Raw genomic sequence first — 17,193 nt, forward strand, 5'->3', positions numbered from 1 at the left:
ACACCAATTAGCTCCTTATAGGTTCAAGAGAACAGTGTTCTGCAGGGCTCCTTGCTGAGTGTTACTCTTATCCTGTTGGACCACTGCTCATCCTTGTGCTGTATGTCAACTACTTTTGAATGTAGTGTAGCTTACATCTTTAGTCTTGGTTGAAAACCATTGGACACTTTCCTATGGTTTCCAGTTTTCTCATGTGAGAGTCACTTCTGTTCTTGCATCACAGTCCATCCTTCACCCAGAACTCTGAGTGGGTACCCAATTTTTTGGACCCCCTTTAATAAGAAACCCTATCTGGTTGCTTTCGTGCCTTCATCTCATGGGGTGCAGATCACTCTAATCTCCTCCCTATTTATTGGATCCTGGTCTCATCTCAGTTGGAATATAGTTGCCCAGTTTATGGCTCAACAACACCTTCAGCTTTAAAATTGTTTGATAGAGTTCTGCATCATGGAATCATACTGGCCACTGGCACCTTCAGGACTCGTCCAGTCTCATTCCTGAGATGGGGTTATTCCCTCATCAGTTCCAACAGTACCAATTCTTGTTCATTTATGCAATTGTCTTTTGACAATTTCCTATTATATTCAAATTCTTTTTTTGCATACAGGGGGGCATCACTGTGCTAACACTTGCTCTCAGTGGAATGCACCTCAAGGCACTCTGCCAGGACTTTCACATAACCTCCCTAGAATGTGATCTTGTGTTCTACCCCCCCCCCCCCCCACCTTCCCAGGTTAGTACCCAGGCCACAAATTAGGTCTAATTTATTTCAAAGAACTAACTTTTGCTCCCTCATTATGTTTCTTTTCCTCTTTGCTCTTAAGGAATTTCAGGAAGCTCCCATCATTGTCACTTCTGGCTCTAAAACTGGATAGACTAAGATTTGCTTTTACGTCTCCAGTCAGTCCGCAGTATATGTTGCTGGGAACACGTAGTTTACAACAGGGGTAATAGCTATCAACAGAGCCATGCATTTCATTATTCAGATCTCCCTCAACTTTGTTTTAATTGGTATGAACTCAATGATCTGTCTTCAGGCTATTAATCAGCATTAATTTGTCATCCTCTGATGTCTGCAGTTCACGACTTTCTCTCTGACCTGAGTCATACTGCCTGCTGAGTTGTCTTTTTCTTGCTCCCAAGTCTTGTGGGTACCTCCAAAGAATGAAATGATTAACCGTATGACTAGAGAAACAATTATTTGCCCAACATTCATTTTGATGATCCCAGTTGTGGGTTTGCAGGTGCAAATAAAATCTCTCCTCAAAGGTAGATCATCTGTTGTATGAAATAATTGATCAGACGAATGTCTGCAATTGAGGAACATCGTATGAGATAAAAATCCACGTTTCAGTTTTGAGTAATTTTTCTTGTTTGATATAACTAGTTTCAAAAGCTTAAAGTTCCATCAAGTGCCACCAAATAATTAATCATAAATATGTGGTGGTTGGGCCAGTTGGTCATGAAGGACCAAACATATACCGAACAACACATGGAAATGTAGGAGCAGCAACCATGGCACCTGCCTTGACAGCCAGTAAGGAACTCCTTGTTGGCTGTTGAGGTCGGTGCTGTTTACTGTTCCTTTGTGTTGATTGGGTGTGTTTGATTCCTGTTACTGCCTGGCCTGACTGCTACACGTTTATGATTATTTGGTGGCATCTGGTGATGGAGCATTAGGCTTCTGAAACAATTCATGTAATAAGACACATTACTTAAAACTGAAGTGTTTTTATTCCATCAGCATCTGATAGTCTTTTGTCCCTCTAATAAGTGGTTTGTTAATCCAGTGATGCCAAACATGCAAAAACCATAAGTTCTTTTGATAGTGTTCCTTGCCATTTAGTTCTCAAAGTGTTTGCTATGAGATGCAGGTGTGATAGAAATGAATGACTGGCGTAAGCTGCATATTGACCTCGCTCTTGCAAAGTGATATGTGCAGAAATATGTTTGAAGTGCATTTTTTCCAGTGGTAAGTGGCAGTGTAACACACAGGAAGCCACATTTTTTCAGAGGATGCCATATAAAAAAGTTTTGAGGATATGTAAAGACTTTAAAGGCCCCACTGTAGAAGTGGTTGCTTGGTAAAGTATGGTGGAAATAAGCTTGCATGGATGGAACAGAACTATGATCTTACTAATATCTCTTAATGTTCACTTACTATAATTTTATACTGTTTTGTTAATAATTTTATGTTTTTGTTCTGTATTTTACTTTCCAGATTTACATCTCACAGTTTTATGTAGTTTTGCCGTACACTAAATAAGCAAAATTTAACTTGCATTAGGTGTTTGGAATACTGAAGTTGTCTTTCTGGTGTTTGGAGTTCTCTTGTTGTGTGTATTTAAAAGAAATGTTTTAAATTGATTATTAAATATTTTCATTTCACATTTATCATCTTAGAAATATGGGTAACTAAAAAAAATGTGGTGATATATCAAGCAATCTGGTGTCAGACTAGCCTGTACATACATCAGAACATTATTATGCATCTGATTTAAATCATGTTATCTTGTGTCAAGGACCTATGACAGAATTCTAGTTTGAAGTTGATTCTTAATATTATATTCATCTAAATATAACAACTAGGAAGTTTCAACCCTGACAAATATTCCACAGCATTAACTTTAAATGCAAACATTTAATTCCATAGCATATCTGGGAGTGCAGTTATGTAAACTTTTGTATTACCTGGGTGAAGGAAGTAAAACTTGAGCCTTAACCTCTTTCAAAACATATCATTTCAGATTTAAGTATTAAGAGTACTCCAAGATTTAGATAGTTAAATGGAATGTGACATCGAAGAGAGTTATGTGCAGGAGGTGGAACCCTGCTTGTCATCTTAACATACTGCTGTTGGTGTCAGTCTTAGAATAATTTTGAACCGTGTGTCTAGTGAAAATGGTTAGTAAGCTGAAGCTTACAGTTTATCAGTAAATACAGTAGTTAAATTTTGTATTGTGAAGCTCTTAGCACAGTGCTAATTTGTGGTCAGCTCTGTTGTAATATGTAGGCACACATACTGGAATTGTTTGAGAACATTGGTGCTCAGATACCTATCAGACCACCTTTATTCAGTTTAATTTCCATTTGTGCATGCCTGAAGTATTCTTACAAGGCCAAGGTCACTTCCTTCCACAGTCAGAGCATTGTCTCAAAGTACCTAAATGTGTTTTCCTTCTCATATTGTCAATAGTAGTTTGTTGATCTGCTGGACCATTTATTTAATCCTGGAGTTTGTGAAAACAATGTTCACTGTTCACACGTGCTTAGCACTGTCTTAATCAGGCGGAAAAACTGATACTTTATACTTTCTAGTCCAATTTTAGCTTTAAATTTTTTATGCTTTTCCATGGGTGTCCTTGGAAATTTATGCAAGAGAAAGCAAAAATCTAAAATTCCAGTTTTGATACCATAAAACTTGAAATTCTTGGTGATTATTAACAAAGGCAAAAAGGAATACAAACGTCTCAAAAATGAGATCGACAGGAAGTACAAAATGGCTAAGCAGGGATGGCTAGAGGACAAATGTAAGGATGTAGAGGCTTATCTCACTTGGTGTAGGGTAGATACTGCCTACAGGAAAATTTAAGACCCTTGGAGAAAAGAGAACCACTTGTATGAATATCAAGAGCTTAGATGAAAACCCAGTTCTAAGCAAAGAAGGGAAAGCAGAAAGGTGGAAGGAGTACATAGAGGGTCTATACAAGGGTGATGTACATGAGGAGAATATTATGGAAATGGAAGAGGATGTAGATGAAAATGAAATGGGAGATACGATACTGCATGAAGAGTTTGACAGAGCACTGAAAGACCTGAGTCGAAACAAGGACCCAGGAGTAGACAACATTCCATTAGAACTACTGGCGGCCTTGGGAGAGCCAGTCCTGACAAAACTCTACCATCTGGTGAGCAAGATGTATGAAACAGGCGAAATACCCTCAGACTTCAAGAAGAATATAATAATTCCAATCCCAAAGAAAGCAGGTGTTCACAGATGTGAAAATTACCGAACTATCAGTTTAATAAGTCACAGCTGCAAAATACTAACGCGAATTCTTTACAGACGAATGGAAAAACTGGTAGAAGCCGACCTCGCGGAAGATCAGTTTGGATTCCGAAGAAATATTGTAACACGTGAGGCAATACTGAGCCTACGACGTATCTTAGAAGCTGGAGTAAGGAAAGGCAAACCTACGTTCCTAGCATTTGTAGACTTAGAGAAAGCTTTTGACAATGTTGACTGGAATACTCTCTTTCAAATTCTGAATGTGGCAGGAGTAAAATACAGGGAGCGAAAAGCTAGTTACAATTTGTACAGAAACCAGATGGCAGTTATGAGTCGAGGGGCATGGAAGGGAAGCAGTGGTTGGGAAGGGAGTGAGACAGGGTTGTAGCCTATCCCCGATGTTATTCAATCTGTGTATTGAGCAAGCAGTAAAGGAAACAAAAGAAATTTGGAGTAGGTATTAAAATCCATGGAGAAGAAATAAAAACTTTGAGGTTCGCCGATGACATCGTAATTCTGTCAGTCAGCAAAGGACTTGGAAGAGCAGTTGAATGGAATGGATAGTGTCTTGAAAGGAGGATATAAGATGAACATTCACTAAAGCAAAACGAGGATGATGGAATGTAGTTGAATTAAATCGGGTGATGCTGAGGGAATTAGATTAGGAAATGAGACACTTAAAGTAGTAAAGGAGTTTTGCTATTTGGGGAGCAAAATAACTGATGATGGTCGAAGTAGAGAGGATATAAAATGTAGACTGGCAATGGCAAGGAAATCGTTTCTGAAGAAGAGAAATTTGTTAACATCGAGTATAGATTTAAGTGTCAGGAAGTCGTTTCTGAAAGTATTTGTATGGAGTGTAGCCATGTATGGAAGTGAAACATTGACAATAACTAGTTTGGACAAGAAGAGAATAGAAGCTTTTGAAATGTGGTGCTACAGAAGAATGCTGAAGATTAGATGGGTAGTTCACATAACTAATGAGGTATTGAATAGGATTGGAGAGAAGAGAAATTTGCGGAACAACTTGACTAGAAGAAGGGATCGTTTGGTAGGATATGTTCTGAGGCATCAAGGATCACCAATTTAGTAATGGAGGGCAGCGTGGAGGGTAAAAATCGTAGAGGGAGACCAAGAGATGAATACGCTAAACAGATACAGAAGGATGTAGGTTGCAGTACGTACTGGGAGATGAAGCTTGCACAGAATAGAGTAGCATGGACTTGCACAGAATAGAGTAGCATGGAGAGCTGCATCAAACCAGTCTCAGGCCTGAAGACGACGACGACGACATTAACAAAAATAACCAAAACTACTCAATACTAAGAACAGTTATTAAAAATCAAGGAACATGCACATAATGTCAGAAATCAGCAATTTTTACAACCTACTTGAGGCTATATATAATGTAGTGAAACAAGACAACCAGCCACAAAACAGGGTAACATCACTGTTGAATTGTACGGAGGGGGCAATAAATAAGTCACAGGTAACAAATATATTTAATAATTTCTTAAATACGGTATATTAGAAAGTCTTGGGACAAAGAATTAGAGAAAAATCACAGGAGCATTTTGAAAAAGTTATTGTCTAAAATTCAGTCAAATGAATGTATGAGTGTGGTTTGAAAAGTTCTCGGAACAGTATAGAAAAAAAAGTACTTACATAACTGAAACTTTTTTATTTTTCAATGTAGTATCCTTGTAGAGTAATGCACTTGGTCCAGCGATGTTCCAGTACCTTGGTCCCATCTCGAAAATGAGTTTCCTCTAGGCCTGCAAAATAGATGTCAACTCCGGCTATCAATTCATTTGAAGTGAATCTTCCCTCCACCAAGAAAAATTTTCAGTTTTGGGAAGAGATGGAAGTCTGACAGAGCCATATCAGGTGAATAAGGTGGGTGTGGCAACAATTCATACCTTAGTTCATGAAGTTTGCCATGGCGACGGCACGCGTGATGATTGAAGATGACTTTCTTCCTTGCTAAACCTGGCCTTTTTTGTGTATCTTTTGCTGCAATTTGTCCAAGAGGTTAGCACAGTATTCCCCAGTAATTGTTTGCCCAGTGGGGAGATAATCTACAAACAGTCCCCTTCACATCCCAGAACATTGATGCCGTGACCATTCCCACCGAAGGAATTGTCTTCGCTTTCTTTGGTAGCGGAGAATCTGCATGTTATCACTGCTGGACTGCTGTTTCATCTCTGGGGTATAGTGATGCACCCAAGTTTCATCTGTGGTCACAAACCAGCACAAAAAATCTTGTTCATTTCTCCTAAAATGGGCCAAACATTACATGTCCATTCTCGTGCGTTGTTGATCCAGCGTCGCGAGTCGCGGCACCCATCTTGCAGATAATTTTTTCATTTCTAATTCTTCAGTTAAAGTGTGATATACCCTTTTGGATGACATCTGGCAAGCATGAGCAATCTCAGGCACTTTGTCGGCAATCTTCCATAACCATTTTGTGCACTCTTGCAATGATTTCCGGAGTAGTGACACATTTTGCCCAACCAGTGCGTGGATTGCTATCTAAGCTCTCCCAACCAAGTTTAAATTCATTTGTCCACCTAGCAACAGTTGAATATGAAGGAGCAGAGTCCCTCAGTGCACTCTGGAAATTGACATGAATGTCCTTTGCTTTTGTACCTTTCTTTATGAAGTACTTAATCAATGCTCAAATATAGATTTCCCTCCCCCCCCCCCCCCCCAATCACTACAAAGGAACAACAGAGCAACATCACTGCCACAGCTCTCTTCCAAGAGCACTGATGTGCCACATGTTGACAGGCAATAGATCAATGAATATCATGTGAACAACTCGTTGCACTAGCACCGACCTCTCATGGTGACCCCGAGAACTTTTCAAACCACCCTCGTATCACCAGCTGTTCCTTCTGAAATTAAAAAAATTCTACATTTTCTCAAAACTGAAAGCATCTAGTTTTGGTGTTTCCAGTACAGCACTAAATATTTTCTTTCCATTTAATAAGCTCAGTCTTAAGTGAAATATGTAATGCATCACCAACAGAGGGCATTTTTCCAGATTGAAATATGCAGTTGTCAAACATCTCTTCAAGAAAAATGATAGGAGAGCCATTAATAACTACAAACATGTTTCACAGCGAACAGTTTCCAAAATTTTTGGGAAGGTGGTGTATACTGTAATATCTCACCCGAGCAACAATAATATCCGCAGCAAAACAGTTTAGATTTCAGAAGATTTATTCAACTGAGAATGCCATTTACATGTTCACTTGCCAAATTTTACAAGCATAAATAATATAACAGTGTTGGTTGGTATTTTCTGTGACCTAACTAAAGCATTTGCATGAATCATAGTATGCTCCTAGATAAATTGAAGTTTTATGGGATTAAAGATATAGCCAACCAATGTATGTCATATCTAACGAAAAGGCTGCAGGAAATTGTACTTAGTGACTCAGCCAGTGTAGTATAAGGACATTATTCTGGCTGCAGAGAAATCGTGTATGGGGTTCTCCAATATGTGATCTCAGGTCTAGTATTGTTTCTCATGTATGTAAAAGATGTTCTGTCTAATATGCAGCAAACAGAATTAGTTCTTTTTGCAGATGACACTGGTATTGTATTCAAAGTGTACATACAGAAATAAAAGATATGGTGATCCACCTTTTTAAATGTATCATGACTGGTTTTCTGTGAATGGTCTCACACTCAGTTTTACAAACACACAGCATATTCAGTTCCACACATAAGGGGTACCAAGCCAGTAATACGTGTAACACATGGTGGGGAAATAATACAGTAGAAACTTCAAAATTCTTAGCTCTCCATATTGATGAGAATTTAAAGTGGAAAACACACACTTTGAACTCCTAAAACAGCTTAGTTCAGCCACATTTGAATCATTGCAAATCTTGGAGGGGCAAATCAGTAAATTGAGATATTTAGCGTATTTTCATTCAGTAATGTTGTAAGGAATGATGTTCTGGGTAACTAATCTTTAATAAACAATCTTCAGTGCTCAAAAATGTCTTAAAAATAATATGTGGGACTTAACCACAGTCATCTTGTAGCAGTCTGTTTCAGGAGTTGGGTATTCTGACTATTACTTCACATTATATTTATTCCCTCATGAAGCTTTTTGTAAATAATTCACTAAAGTTCAGAAGGAACAATGATGTACATAATTTCAGTACTGCAAGGAAACTTGACATTCATTACTCCACAGTAAAATTGTCTTCAGCATGAAAAGGGATGCACAATAGTGCAACTAAAAGTTCTGCTCACTAATCCAGTGACATAAAATGCATTACAGACAGCAAAATGAAAATTGAAGACAAACAGTAGTAATTTCTTCGTAAGAGCTCCTTCTATTCCTTAGAAGAAATCTGTTACTGTAATGTGTGAAAGGTGGTGGTTAGGAATTAACTAAAAACTATACATAAAAAACTAAATTGTTCAGCATGTAAGCACATTACACATTAATTTGCAATGTGAATGTAAAATATCTTGTTTCACATCATTCAAATTTATGATCAATGGAACATAAAACTAACTAACCAACCAACTAGCCATCAAAAATGCCACTGATAAATATTCATCAAATTGAAGAAACAACAATCTAACTTCAAAAACACGTGTTCAACTTGTCATGTACTACTGTTTACTTACAATAACTTTACCTCTAATCACATTAATGGATTTTGTTGAATTACTTTCATGCCTTCTTGTTTTAAAAGTTGACTAGCATAATTAAATATTAACAAAAGGTTTGGAAAGTTGCATTTTTGAAGCTGTTAAAAAAAGTGTAACCCAGGCTATCATTTGAAAAAAATGACTGAGAAACCTCCCAAAATAAATTGCCCATTACAGCTGACTCTTCACAGCCTAAGATTGACCCAAGATCAGTCTTATCCGTCCTTCTCCTCCTAGTATGACATATTTTTGTGCAGCCATGTCAACTGGATTGATGACTTTGTAATTCTGATGTGTTGTGCTATGTTGCACCCGATGGAGTTTGAGCAGATCCTATTTCTTGAAGTGGTTTCTCCATATGTTTCCCATTGTGCAGTGGATATACAAATTGTGGTCTCAAAAAGCCATGATGTATCTTCATTGACCACATAAAAAATGGTAAACTACTATTGTGAAGTTGACCTGGAGGAGGTGGGGTAGGGAGGGGAGGGGAGGGGGGGAGTGCCCTTTTGGGGACTAGGGACAGTTGTTGGGCAGGTTACTGCAGCTGCGTTAATTTTGTGCAGAGAATAGCTGTCAGAATGCCTTTCTGGACCTTGATAAGGACTTTTAAGAGGGGATAGAGAATAGTTTAAGGACTGAAAATTGACTGTGTTCTGTAAATAATATCTGCCTTGAATGAAAAACCGTGCCAAAATCCCCACTGTGCTGAATAAGGCACAATTTGCCCTGAACAGTCAGTTAGAACTCTGTACCAAAATTCCAACACCTGCCACTCCCTATTCTGATCATTTGTCATTGTCAGATAATCACATACATTCACAATCTGTTTGTACATGTAACATTTACTGTATTAAAATTTAGTGAATTAGACAAAATCAAAATCAGCAATGGCTGATCACATTAAAAGACAAATCTATTCTCTCTCTCGCTCTCTCGCTCTCTCTCTCTCGCTCTCTCTCTCGCTCTCTCCCCCTCCCCCTCCCCCTCCCCCTCCCCCTCCCCCCCTCCTCCTCCTCCTCCTCCTCCTCCTCCTCCTCCTCCCTCCCCCCTCCCCCCTTCATCCGTCCCCTCCTTGTGTGCTCAAAATATTGTAGTTCAGATGAATAATAATTTTTACTCTCTGGTCTCTTAATTTGAAGGTGCAGACCCAAATGACTGAAGACAGCATTTGTATGCTTTCCCTTAATAATTATTACAAATCTGTCAATTTTTAGTTTGTTGAAAAGTATTTAAAGCACAATTTCTATTCAGTATGTATTTTTTCCTGTTTACGTTTATTTTTTCTGTTTAAATTTATCAAGTGGCTGCTTTTATATATCTTATTGCTTGCATGTGCTTTTGTTGTGCCATGTGGTATTGTTTGCTTATGTCATTGTTGTATTGATTCAGAAGGTGTTCCTTCAGAGGTGAAAGCAGAATCAGAGCCACTTGATGGTAAGTTACTCAACAATATTCAAAATATACTGAATTCCATACATAAAATTTCATCATGCATGACTTTTATGTTCTTGCAGCAGAATCAAAGGAAACTGAAGCAGAAAATTCAGGTGAGCTGCATCTGATTTGTAGGATTTCCCTCTCCTTAATTTTTTGCCTACATTTTTGTTTCATTGTTGAGCAAAGGGTATGTCAGTTTTGCAACATTGGGCATTGGAAATTACTCAGAATAGTGTTGACCAGCTTAGAGTATTGTATGAGATAGTGCTGATTACAATTGAACTGTCATGTTGTGCTCTGTTACCTTAATGCTCTGTGGTTCACATAAAACTGTTGATGCTTGTGGTGCATATAGTTATTGGAATGTGCAAGTGTCTTATGTGATACTTCATTCACACATTGTAGATTGCTTTCCACATGTCTAGACTTATCATATTTGGTTGAGTTATTTATTCATGCATTTATACTCTGCAAAGTGCATGGCAGAGGGTCATCCTATTATACCCATCATTATGGTTTTTCACATTCCATTTCACATATGAAGCCCAGGAAGGACGATTGTTTAAATATTCCCACGTGTGCTGTAATTTATCTAATCTTTTCCTCATAATGTTTCCCTCCAATATGTAGGGGCTCTAGTATATTCCTAGAGTCATCATTTAAAGCTGGTCCTTGAAATTTTTTAAGCAGGTCTTCTAAACTACATATTTAAGAGTCTGCCAGTTCGTTTCTTCAGCATCATCTGTAAACAATCTTCATTGTAGGGATGGAGCCAAAATATACAGTATTTACATTGCACTATTTCCATTTTCTTTAGATATAACATTAACAAACTATGTAGATCAAGTTAAAATTAAATATGCCTTTGACATGCTCTCAAATTCAGTAAAAGATTGCATAGCCACATCCTAAACAAAATAAAAATAAAAACAAATCACCCTCTCATCTTCACAATGCTAGTCATACGTAGGTTCACTTCTGTAGAATAGAATATGTCCAAAGAGGGCTGGGACACTTGTGTGTGTGTGTGTGTGTGTGTGTGTGTGTGTGTGTGTGTGTAAAAAAGTATCAGCAGTATCAGTCTTGTGTTACAAAAAGGAACAGTCACTTTATTATGCAGATGTTGATTCGTTTTTGGATGTGTAGCAAGCTTGATAATTTTTAGAATGAGATTTTCACTCTGCAGCGGAGTGTGCGCTGATATGAAACTTTCCTGGCAGATTAAAACTGTGTGCCCGACCGAGACTCGAACTCGGGACCTTTGCCTTTCGCGGGCAAGTGCTCTACCAACTGAGCTACCGAAGCACGACTCACGCCCGGTACTCACAGAGTGAAAATCTCATTCTGGAAACATCCCCCAGGCTGTGGCTAAGCCATGTCTCCGCAATATCCTTTCTTTCAGGAGTGCTAGTTCTGCAAGTTCCGCAGGAGAGCTTCTGTAAAGTTTGGAAGGTAGGAGACGAGGTACTGGCAGAAGTAAAGCTGTGAGTACCGGGCGTGAGTCGTGCTTCGGTAGCTCAGTTGGTAGAGCACTTGCCCGCGAAAGGCAAAGGTCCCGAGTTCGAGTCTCGGTCGGGCACACAGTTTTAATCTGCCAGGAAAGTTTGATAATTTTTGTTTCGAAGGAGATCCTCTCTAATGTACAGATTCTAGATTTCTGTGAGGTTACACAGGTGACACTAAGTACATTCATATTTCTAAACATGGATACTTCTTTTACATCTTATTCTGTGAGATAGTTTGGCACATAAATGAGCTGAGAAATTATGGAATCCTTTTAGTTATTCAGGCAGTTTCCCATTTAGATGGGCATCCCTGTTACTCTTACTGTAATAGTCTTCTCCCCCCCCCCCCCCCCATCCCCGCCAACTGAACAATATAGCAGTGTAGTTTCCCAATTTCACAGTAGTTGTAAAGATATATTCTGGGGCCATTTGGGATATTAAGTTTTTGGAATTTATTTGTGCAAGATTGTTAAGGTATCAAATTTTTCACTTCTCTGAAGCATCACAGAATTGTTACGTACATTTACTGTGTGTAATCAGTTTTTTAGTATTTTTTTTATAGTTAGATTTCTGCATATTATGGGGCATTTAATACCTCTGTAGTAATCTAATGTGGAATAAAAGCATTCAAATCTTTAATAATTTCTATTGCTCCAGTCTTCAGCTTTTTTGTGATATTAGTAGTTTACTTATATTTTCTCACTTCAGCAGTGTAATTTTTAGAGCTGATGTTGCTTCTGGATATTTCAGCTACTTGATCACAATCATTGATAGTTGAATTTATTATCTGCACTGTTCCCTTACTCTGAGGTATATTAGTATTTAAGGTATCAATCAACTTGTAGGTAGTAATTATAAAAGCTTCTTTTATAGCTACTGTCTTTTAATATATTAACGTTTAGATCACCTACTATCAGGGGCACCCATACGATACGATACTTTGTGGAGGGGGGGGGGGGGGGGGGGTTAGACCTGGAGCCATGAAGTATTAGTATTATGGAAGATGAATGGCAACTTAAGAGTTCCTTTCTGACCTTGTTAAAAACCTGTTCAATTTTGACTTTTAAATAATTTTTCTTGAAAGAAAAAGCCTAACCACACTATACTTTCCTTTTCCTTTCCTTGAGAGTTGGGGGAGGGGTTTGTTGGAACCCTCCTCTTACCCTGTGGCGGGTGCCCATGTTTCCTTGATAGCCTTATCAAAAAATTGTAGTTCTTTCAGAACACTTTTTTAGCTAAGTGATCAATACAGACTTAATATCACACTTCCTTCCAGTACTTTCATAGCAGCTTTCGCTACTTAATTACCCTGCAACTCCCCTTTAAAGCTTGCAGAAATTGAAATTGTTTGTAATCCTGTACACAACAAATACTAATTTCATTCTCTTTCAGACCATCCTCTGTAATAGAAACATGTGGTAGCTCAGCTGTCAGTGAAATTTCTACTTCATAATTTACTTCACACATTCTGAATGTTTCAATGTAATTTATTTTTTAATCGGATTGTTTACATCAAAGTTTTCTTACTTTCTTTGCTTCCTGTGTTTAAAAAAATCCTGGTCCTTCATGCATATGGGCCACTACTTCTGCCTTTTTCTGGATGAGGAGCAGCAGCAATTGCTGCTGCTTATGATGATGATGATTGTTATGGACATGCAGGTAGTGAAGATGCTGCAGCTGCTGTTCTTGATGTTGATAATTACGCTGGTGGTGGTGACGACTCTGCTACATGTGATGATGGTGAAACTGCTGCCACAGACAGAGGTGCTGTTGTGGAGTGTGATGGCTCTGTAGCTGCTGCTGAAGGTTTTGCCTCTGTAATAGATTCTGCTGTTGATGATTCTATGGCTAGTGATGGTAATTCTTCCTCTACTAATTTTGGGGGTTGATAGTGCTTCAGCTGTAGGCTTTGCAGGCATTGTGATTATTTATTGTGCTTTTCACTTAGGGTGTTACCCATAATAACCTGTAATATATGTTGACACAAGATGTAGTCTGGTTGGTAAATAAGTTCCTCAAATAACTTGTCACTTTGACAGACATTGTGTGCTGTATTCTCCTGCAAATCTTTTCGAATGTTCATGAACTGAAATTTCAGGAGTGCAGTCATGTAAGCTTTATTTCTTCTGTCTGTAATATTTTGGGTGCATATATTTCTGCTATCTTCTGGGTGAGCCTACAGAAGCTACGGTGAGCTGCAGTATTTGCAGCATCATTTTAAATTGCAGAGGGAAAAAAAAACCAGATACACTGATTGATGATGGCAAAGAGTATTCAGAAATTGAATATGTGGCTATGCAGTAGATAGATGTTGGGATGTCAATGTGTCATTAGCTGTGTTGTAGTAACATCTTTGTGAGAAAGTGCCAAATTCCATGATTTGTCTAGGTCAAAACACTATCTTTAATTAAAATGTTTACCAGAAGGATGCCATCTGATTCTTTCACCAGAGTCCCAAAAAGGTGAAGCAAACACTAAAATTTACATATTGTCATGATGCATTGAGAAATAGACATCAGTACAGTGCTCTGTAACAGCTGATTTATTGGGCTGTAAGAGCTGGGTGTACCTACAGTGTTCCATGCATCCTTGCTATGTGGTAAGTCATCTGCCCAATAGAAGCAGTTGAAATTTATTTATGAGTAACTTTAACAAAGATAGTGGTTTCAGCCTAGACAAATCATGAAATCCAGCACTTTCTGCAGTAGGTTTGGAAAGACATCGCTTCAGTGCTGGTAATGATACATTGGAATTCCAGAGTGGATTGATCATGCAGTCAGACTCAATTTATGCTTACTGTATTTACTCGAATCTAAGCCGCACTTTTATCTGGTTTTTGTAATCCAAAAAACCACCTGCAGCTTAGAATAGAGTGCAAAGTAAGCGGAAGTTCTGAAAAATGTTGGTAGGTGCTGTCACAACTAAGTTCTGCTGTCGAATATATGTAGTGTTACACAGGCATGCTTTGCAGGCACAAAGATAAATACTGGTACCAAGACCTCTGTGTCAGTAAGACCTCATGCCAAGTGGTCTAGACACTCCCACATGACCCTCATGGATTCTGATGAAATTTTGTATGAACATTCACACATGTTCTCAATGAACACTGGTAAAGTTTCAGTTTCAGAAATTCAATACTTGCAGAGATATAGTCACTTGTTTGAAACCATAGCACAGCTTCCAATAGTGCATCCTTGAATTTTCAGCAACTTTGAGATGAGATATCTCAAAGTATTTGCATGAAAGAAACAAAACTTGGCCATCTTATACAACTTTTAGAGCTCTTTAAAGTAAAATATTAAGAAAAGGATTTCTAAGCAATTTTCATATAGATAATTTGAAGCAAAGTTGGGCGATAAATAGCTGTTTAAAAAAATGTGAGCTTTAGTTTTTTATATCTCCCAAAGTAATTATGGGATGTACATGAAACTTTGCACACCATAACTCACCAACACAAGGTCTTTGAATATAAAATTTCATTCTCGTATTGCTTTTCATTATTTCACAAATCTAGGGTAAAATTGACGATTTTTCAATAAGTGCTAAAAATGGGTATTTTTAGTCAAATTTTTCGAAAAAGTGTTTTCTCCAAACTCTTCTAAACTATGGTCATTAGAAAGAGCATATTCTAAACTATCTAGAAAATTGGATTTGGTTTTGCAATGCAAGCATATAAGGCCCTAAAAAGTAGCATCTTCAAAGAGGCGCACTGGAACTTTGAACACATTTTTCTGGCACTCAAATTATACCTGAAACCTTTTATTATGCCTAATAAATGTTTAATAGTGCCTTGAATAATTGAAATAAAAAGATCTGGTAAATAGGCAATGAGACTGTCAGAAAAACTCTTCTCATTTGGGGGGGAAAGAAAGAGAGAGAGAGAGAGAGAGAGAGAGAGAGAGAGAGAGAGAGAGATCATAAAGAATCCAATTAATAATAGCTTCATATTTTTTGTACTTCTCAATTGTAAATATTAACAAGTTGAAAATTAAGACCTAATTTTTGGATTCAATTGTATAAAACATTTTTCCGAAAAAGAATCAGTTTGCTTGAATCATGCATCAAGTGAAGTAATTTAATACCTAGGTGTTGTAACCTGTGAATTTTTGTCTTAAAGTTATTAGGGAAACATGTGAAATTGGTTGGTTAAACATCTAAGAGTTTTAATTTTGTATTTAATCACACTTAAATGTGGTAAATACGTAACCACTAGTTTCACAGAGAAAATTCACAAGATTCACTGTTTATACAAAATATAATGGCAACAATTACTTTAACAATCAGATTGTTTCATTATTGGGAGCCTTGTTTGAACAATCAGTATTTCAGTGGTGTGTTTGCAGCATAGTGAGTGGGTTCTCTTGACTGAGTGTGGCTTGTTAAGTGATTGGTAATACCATCAAAGTTTGTAATCTAATTTACAAAAAATTAGTTTTGATTGTGTCTTCTATAGCATATATCTCTTACTAGATTTTTTCATTGGTATTATACATTGTGTATAATTTCATTCAGTAGCAATTTCTCTGAAATTTAAGCAAATTATAATTTGCACTTAGAGGCCAAATACATTATTTACTTACTGATTAGAGGTGGATGCAGAAAGGAACAGCATACCTTCCTGCCAATTGGGCAAGGAGATAGTGGAACAAAGTGTCATGTCACTTGCTTTGTCAAAAAAGCTGCTTTAAAATGGTTTGTGGATTTTAGTGATGAGGAAAAAAAGAGTTGTTGGTCTCACATTCTGAAGCAAAGCTGGACAATACCTCTCAAGTTTGTCTACACCATGAAGCCCTGTTATTGACACAATATGAGAGGTTACAAAAAAATGCTTCAATCCCTTTGGGAAGGTGAATCAATGTTAAGGCAGGAATTCACACTCTTGATACTGAAACAGCTAATAAGGTTTCTGATATGTTGAAGAAGCAGCTTGTTAATAACAAAGGCAGGTCAGAAAATTTGTCCGGCTTGCAGGACTACCTTAAATAAACACTTGGACGAAGCTTTATCAGCCTCATCATCACATTCTGATGGGGACTTTACACCAAAAGAAGAATTAAATAGTAGCTTATTGTCTGTCGGTATTTCACCCCTGAAGAGAACAGTAAGCTACAGAGATAAGCCCCAATATGTGAAGAAGAAAATTCAAAAGGCTTAAAATGTGATTAAAAACAAAATTGGAAATGCAATGGGAGTAAACCATGTGGCATCGACCCCTCTGCCTGTGAGTGGACATGTGGCTGCTCCTTCAGCAAGGTCCGAGCAGGCTCATGGGGGGAGGGGTTTATTAGTTATTGGGAGCTCCAACATTAGGCGGGTGATGGAGCCCCTTAGGGAAATAGCGGAAAGGTTGGGGAAGAAGGCCAGTGTTCACTGTCTGCTTGCCGGGGGGGTCTCATCCGAGATGTGGAGGAGGCCCTGCCGGCGGCGATAGGGAGCACTGGGTGCACCCGACTGCAAACTGTTGCTCATGTCGGCACCAATGACTCCTGCTGTCTGGGTTCAGAGGTCATCCTCAGTTCGCACAGGCGGTTGGCGGAATTGGTGAAGGCGGAAAGCCTC

At 38.1% G+C, this 17,193-nt stretch overlaps 1 protein-coding gene across 5 annotated transcripts in view; it reads left to right on the forward strand.

Moving 5' to 3' along the window:
• LOC126198572 (clathrin light chain) overlaps positions 1-17,193 on the forward strand; it is a 70,821-nt gene that overhangs the window by 10,895 nt on the left and 42,733 nt on the right. The window contains exons 4-6 of one of the 5 annotated variants that reach the window (XM_049935003.1): positions 10,082-10,126; positions 10,207-10,239; positions 13,294-13,491. In XM_049935003.1, coding sequence (XP_049790960.1) covers positions 10,082-10,126; positions 10,207-10,239; positions 13,294-13,491 — 276 coding nt within the window. The remainder of the gene's footprint in view (positions 1-10,081; positions 10,127-10,206; positions 10,240-13,293; positions 13,492-17,193) is intronic. The other 4 variants (XM_049935005.1, XM_049935004.1, XM_049935006.1 and 1 more) reach the window with 4 other exon arrangements.

The sequence above is a fragment of the Schistocerca nitens genome, chromosome 8 (assembly GCF_023898315.1).
Source record: "Schistocerca nitens isolate TAMUIC-IGC-003100 chromosome 8, iqSchNite1.1, whole genome shotgun sequence".
NCBI classification, from domain to species: domain Eukaryota; kingdom Metazoa; phylum Arthropoda; class Insecta; order Orthoptera; family Acrididae; genus Schistocerca; species Schistocerca nitens.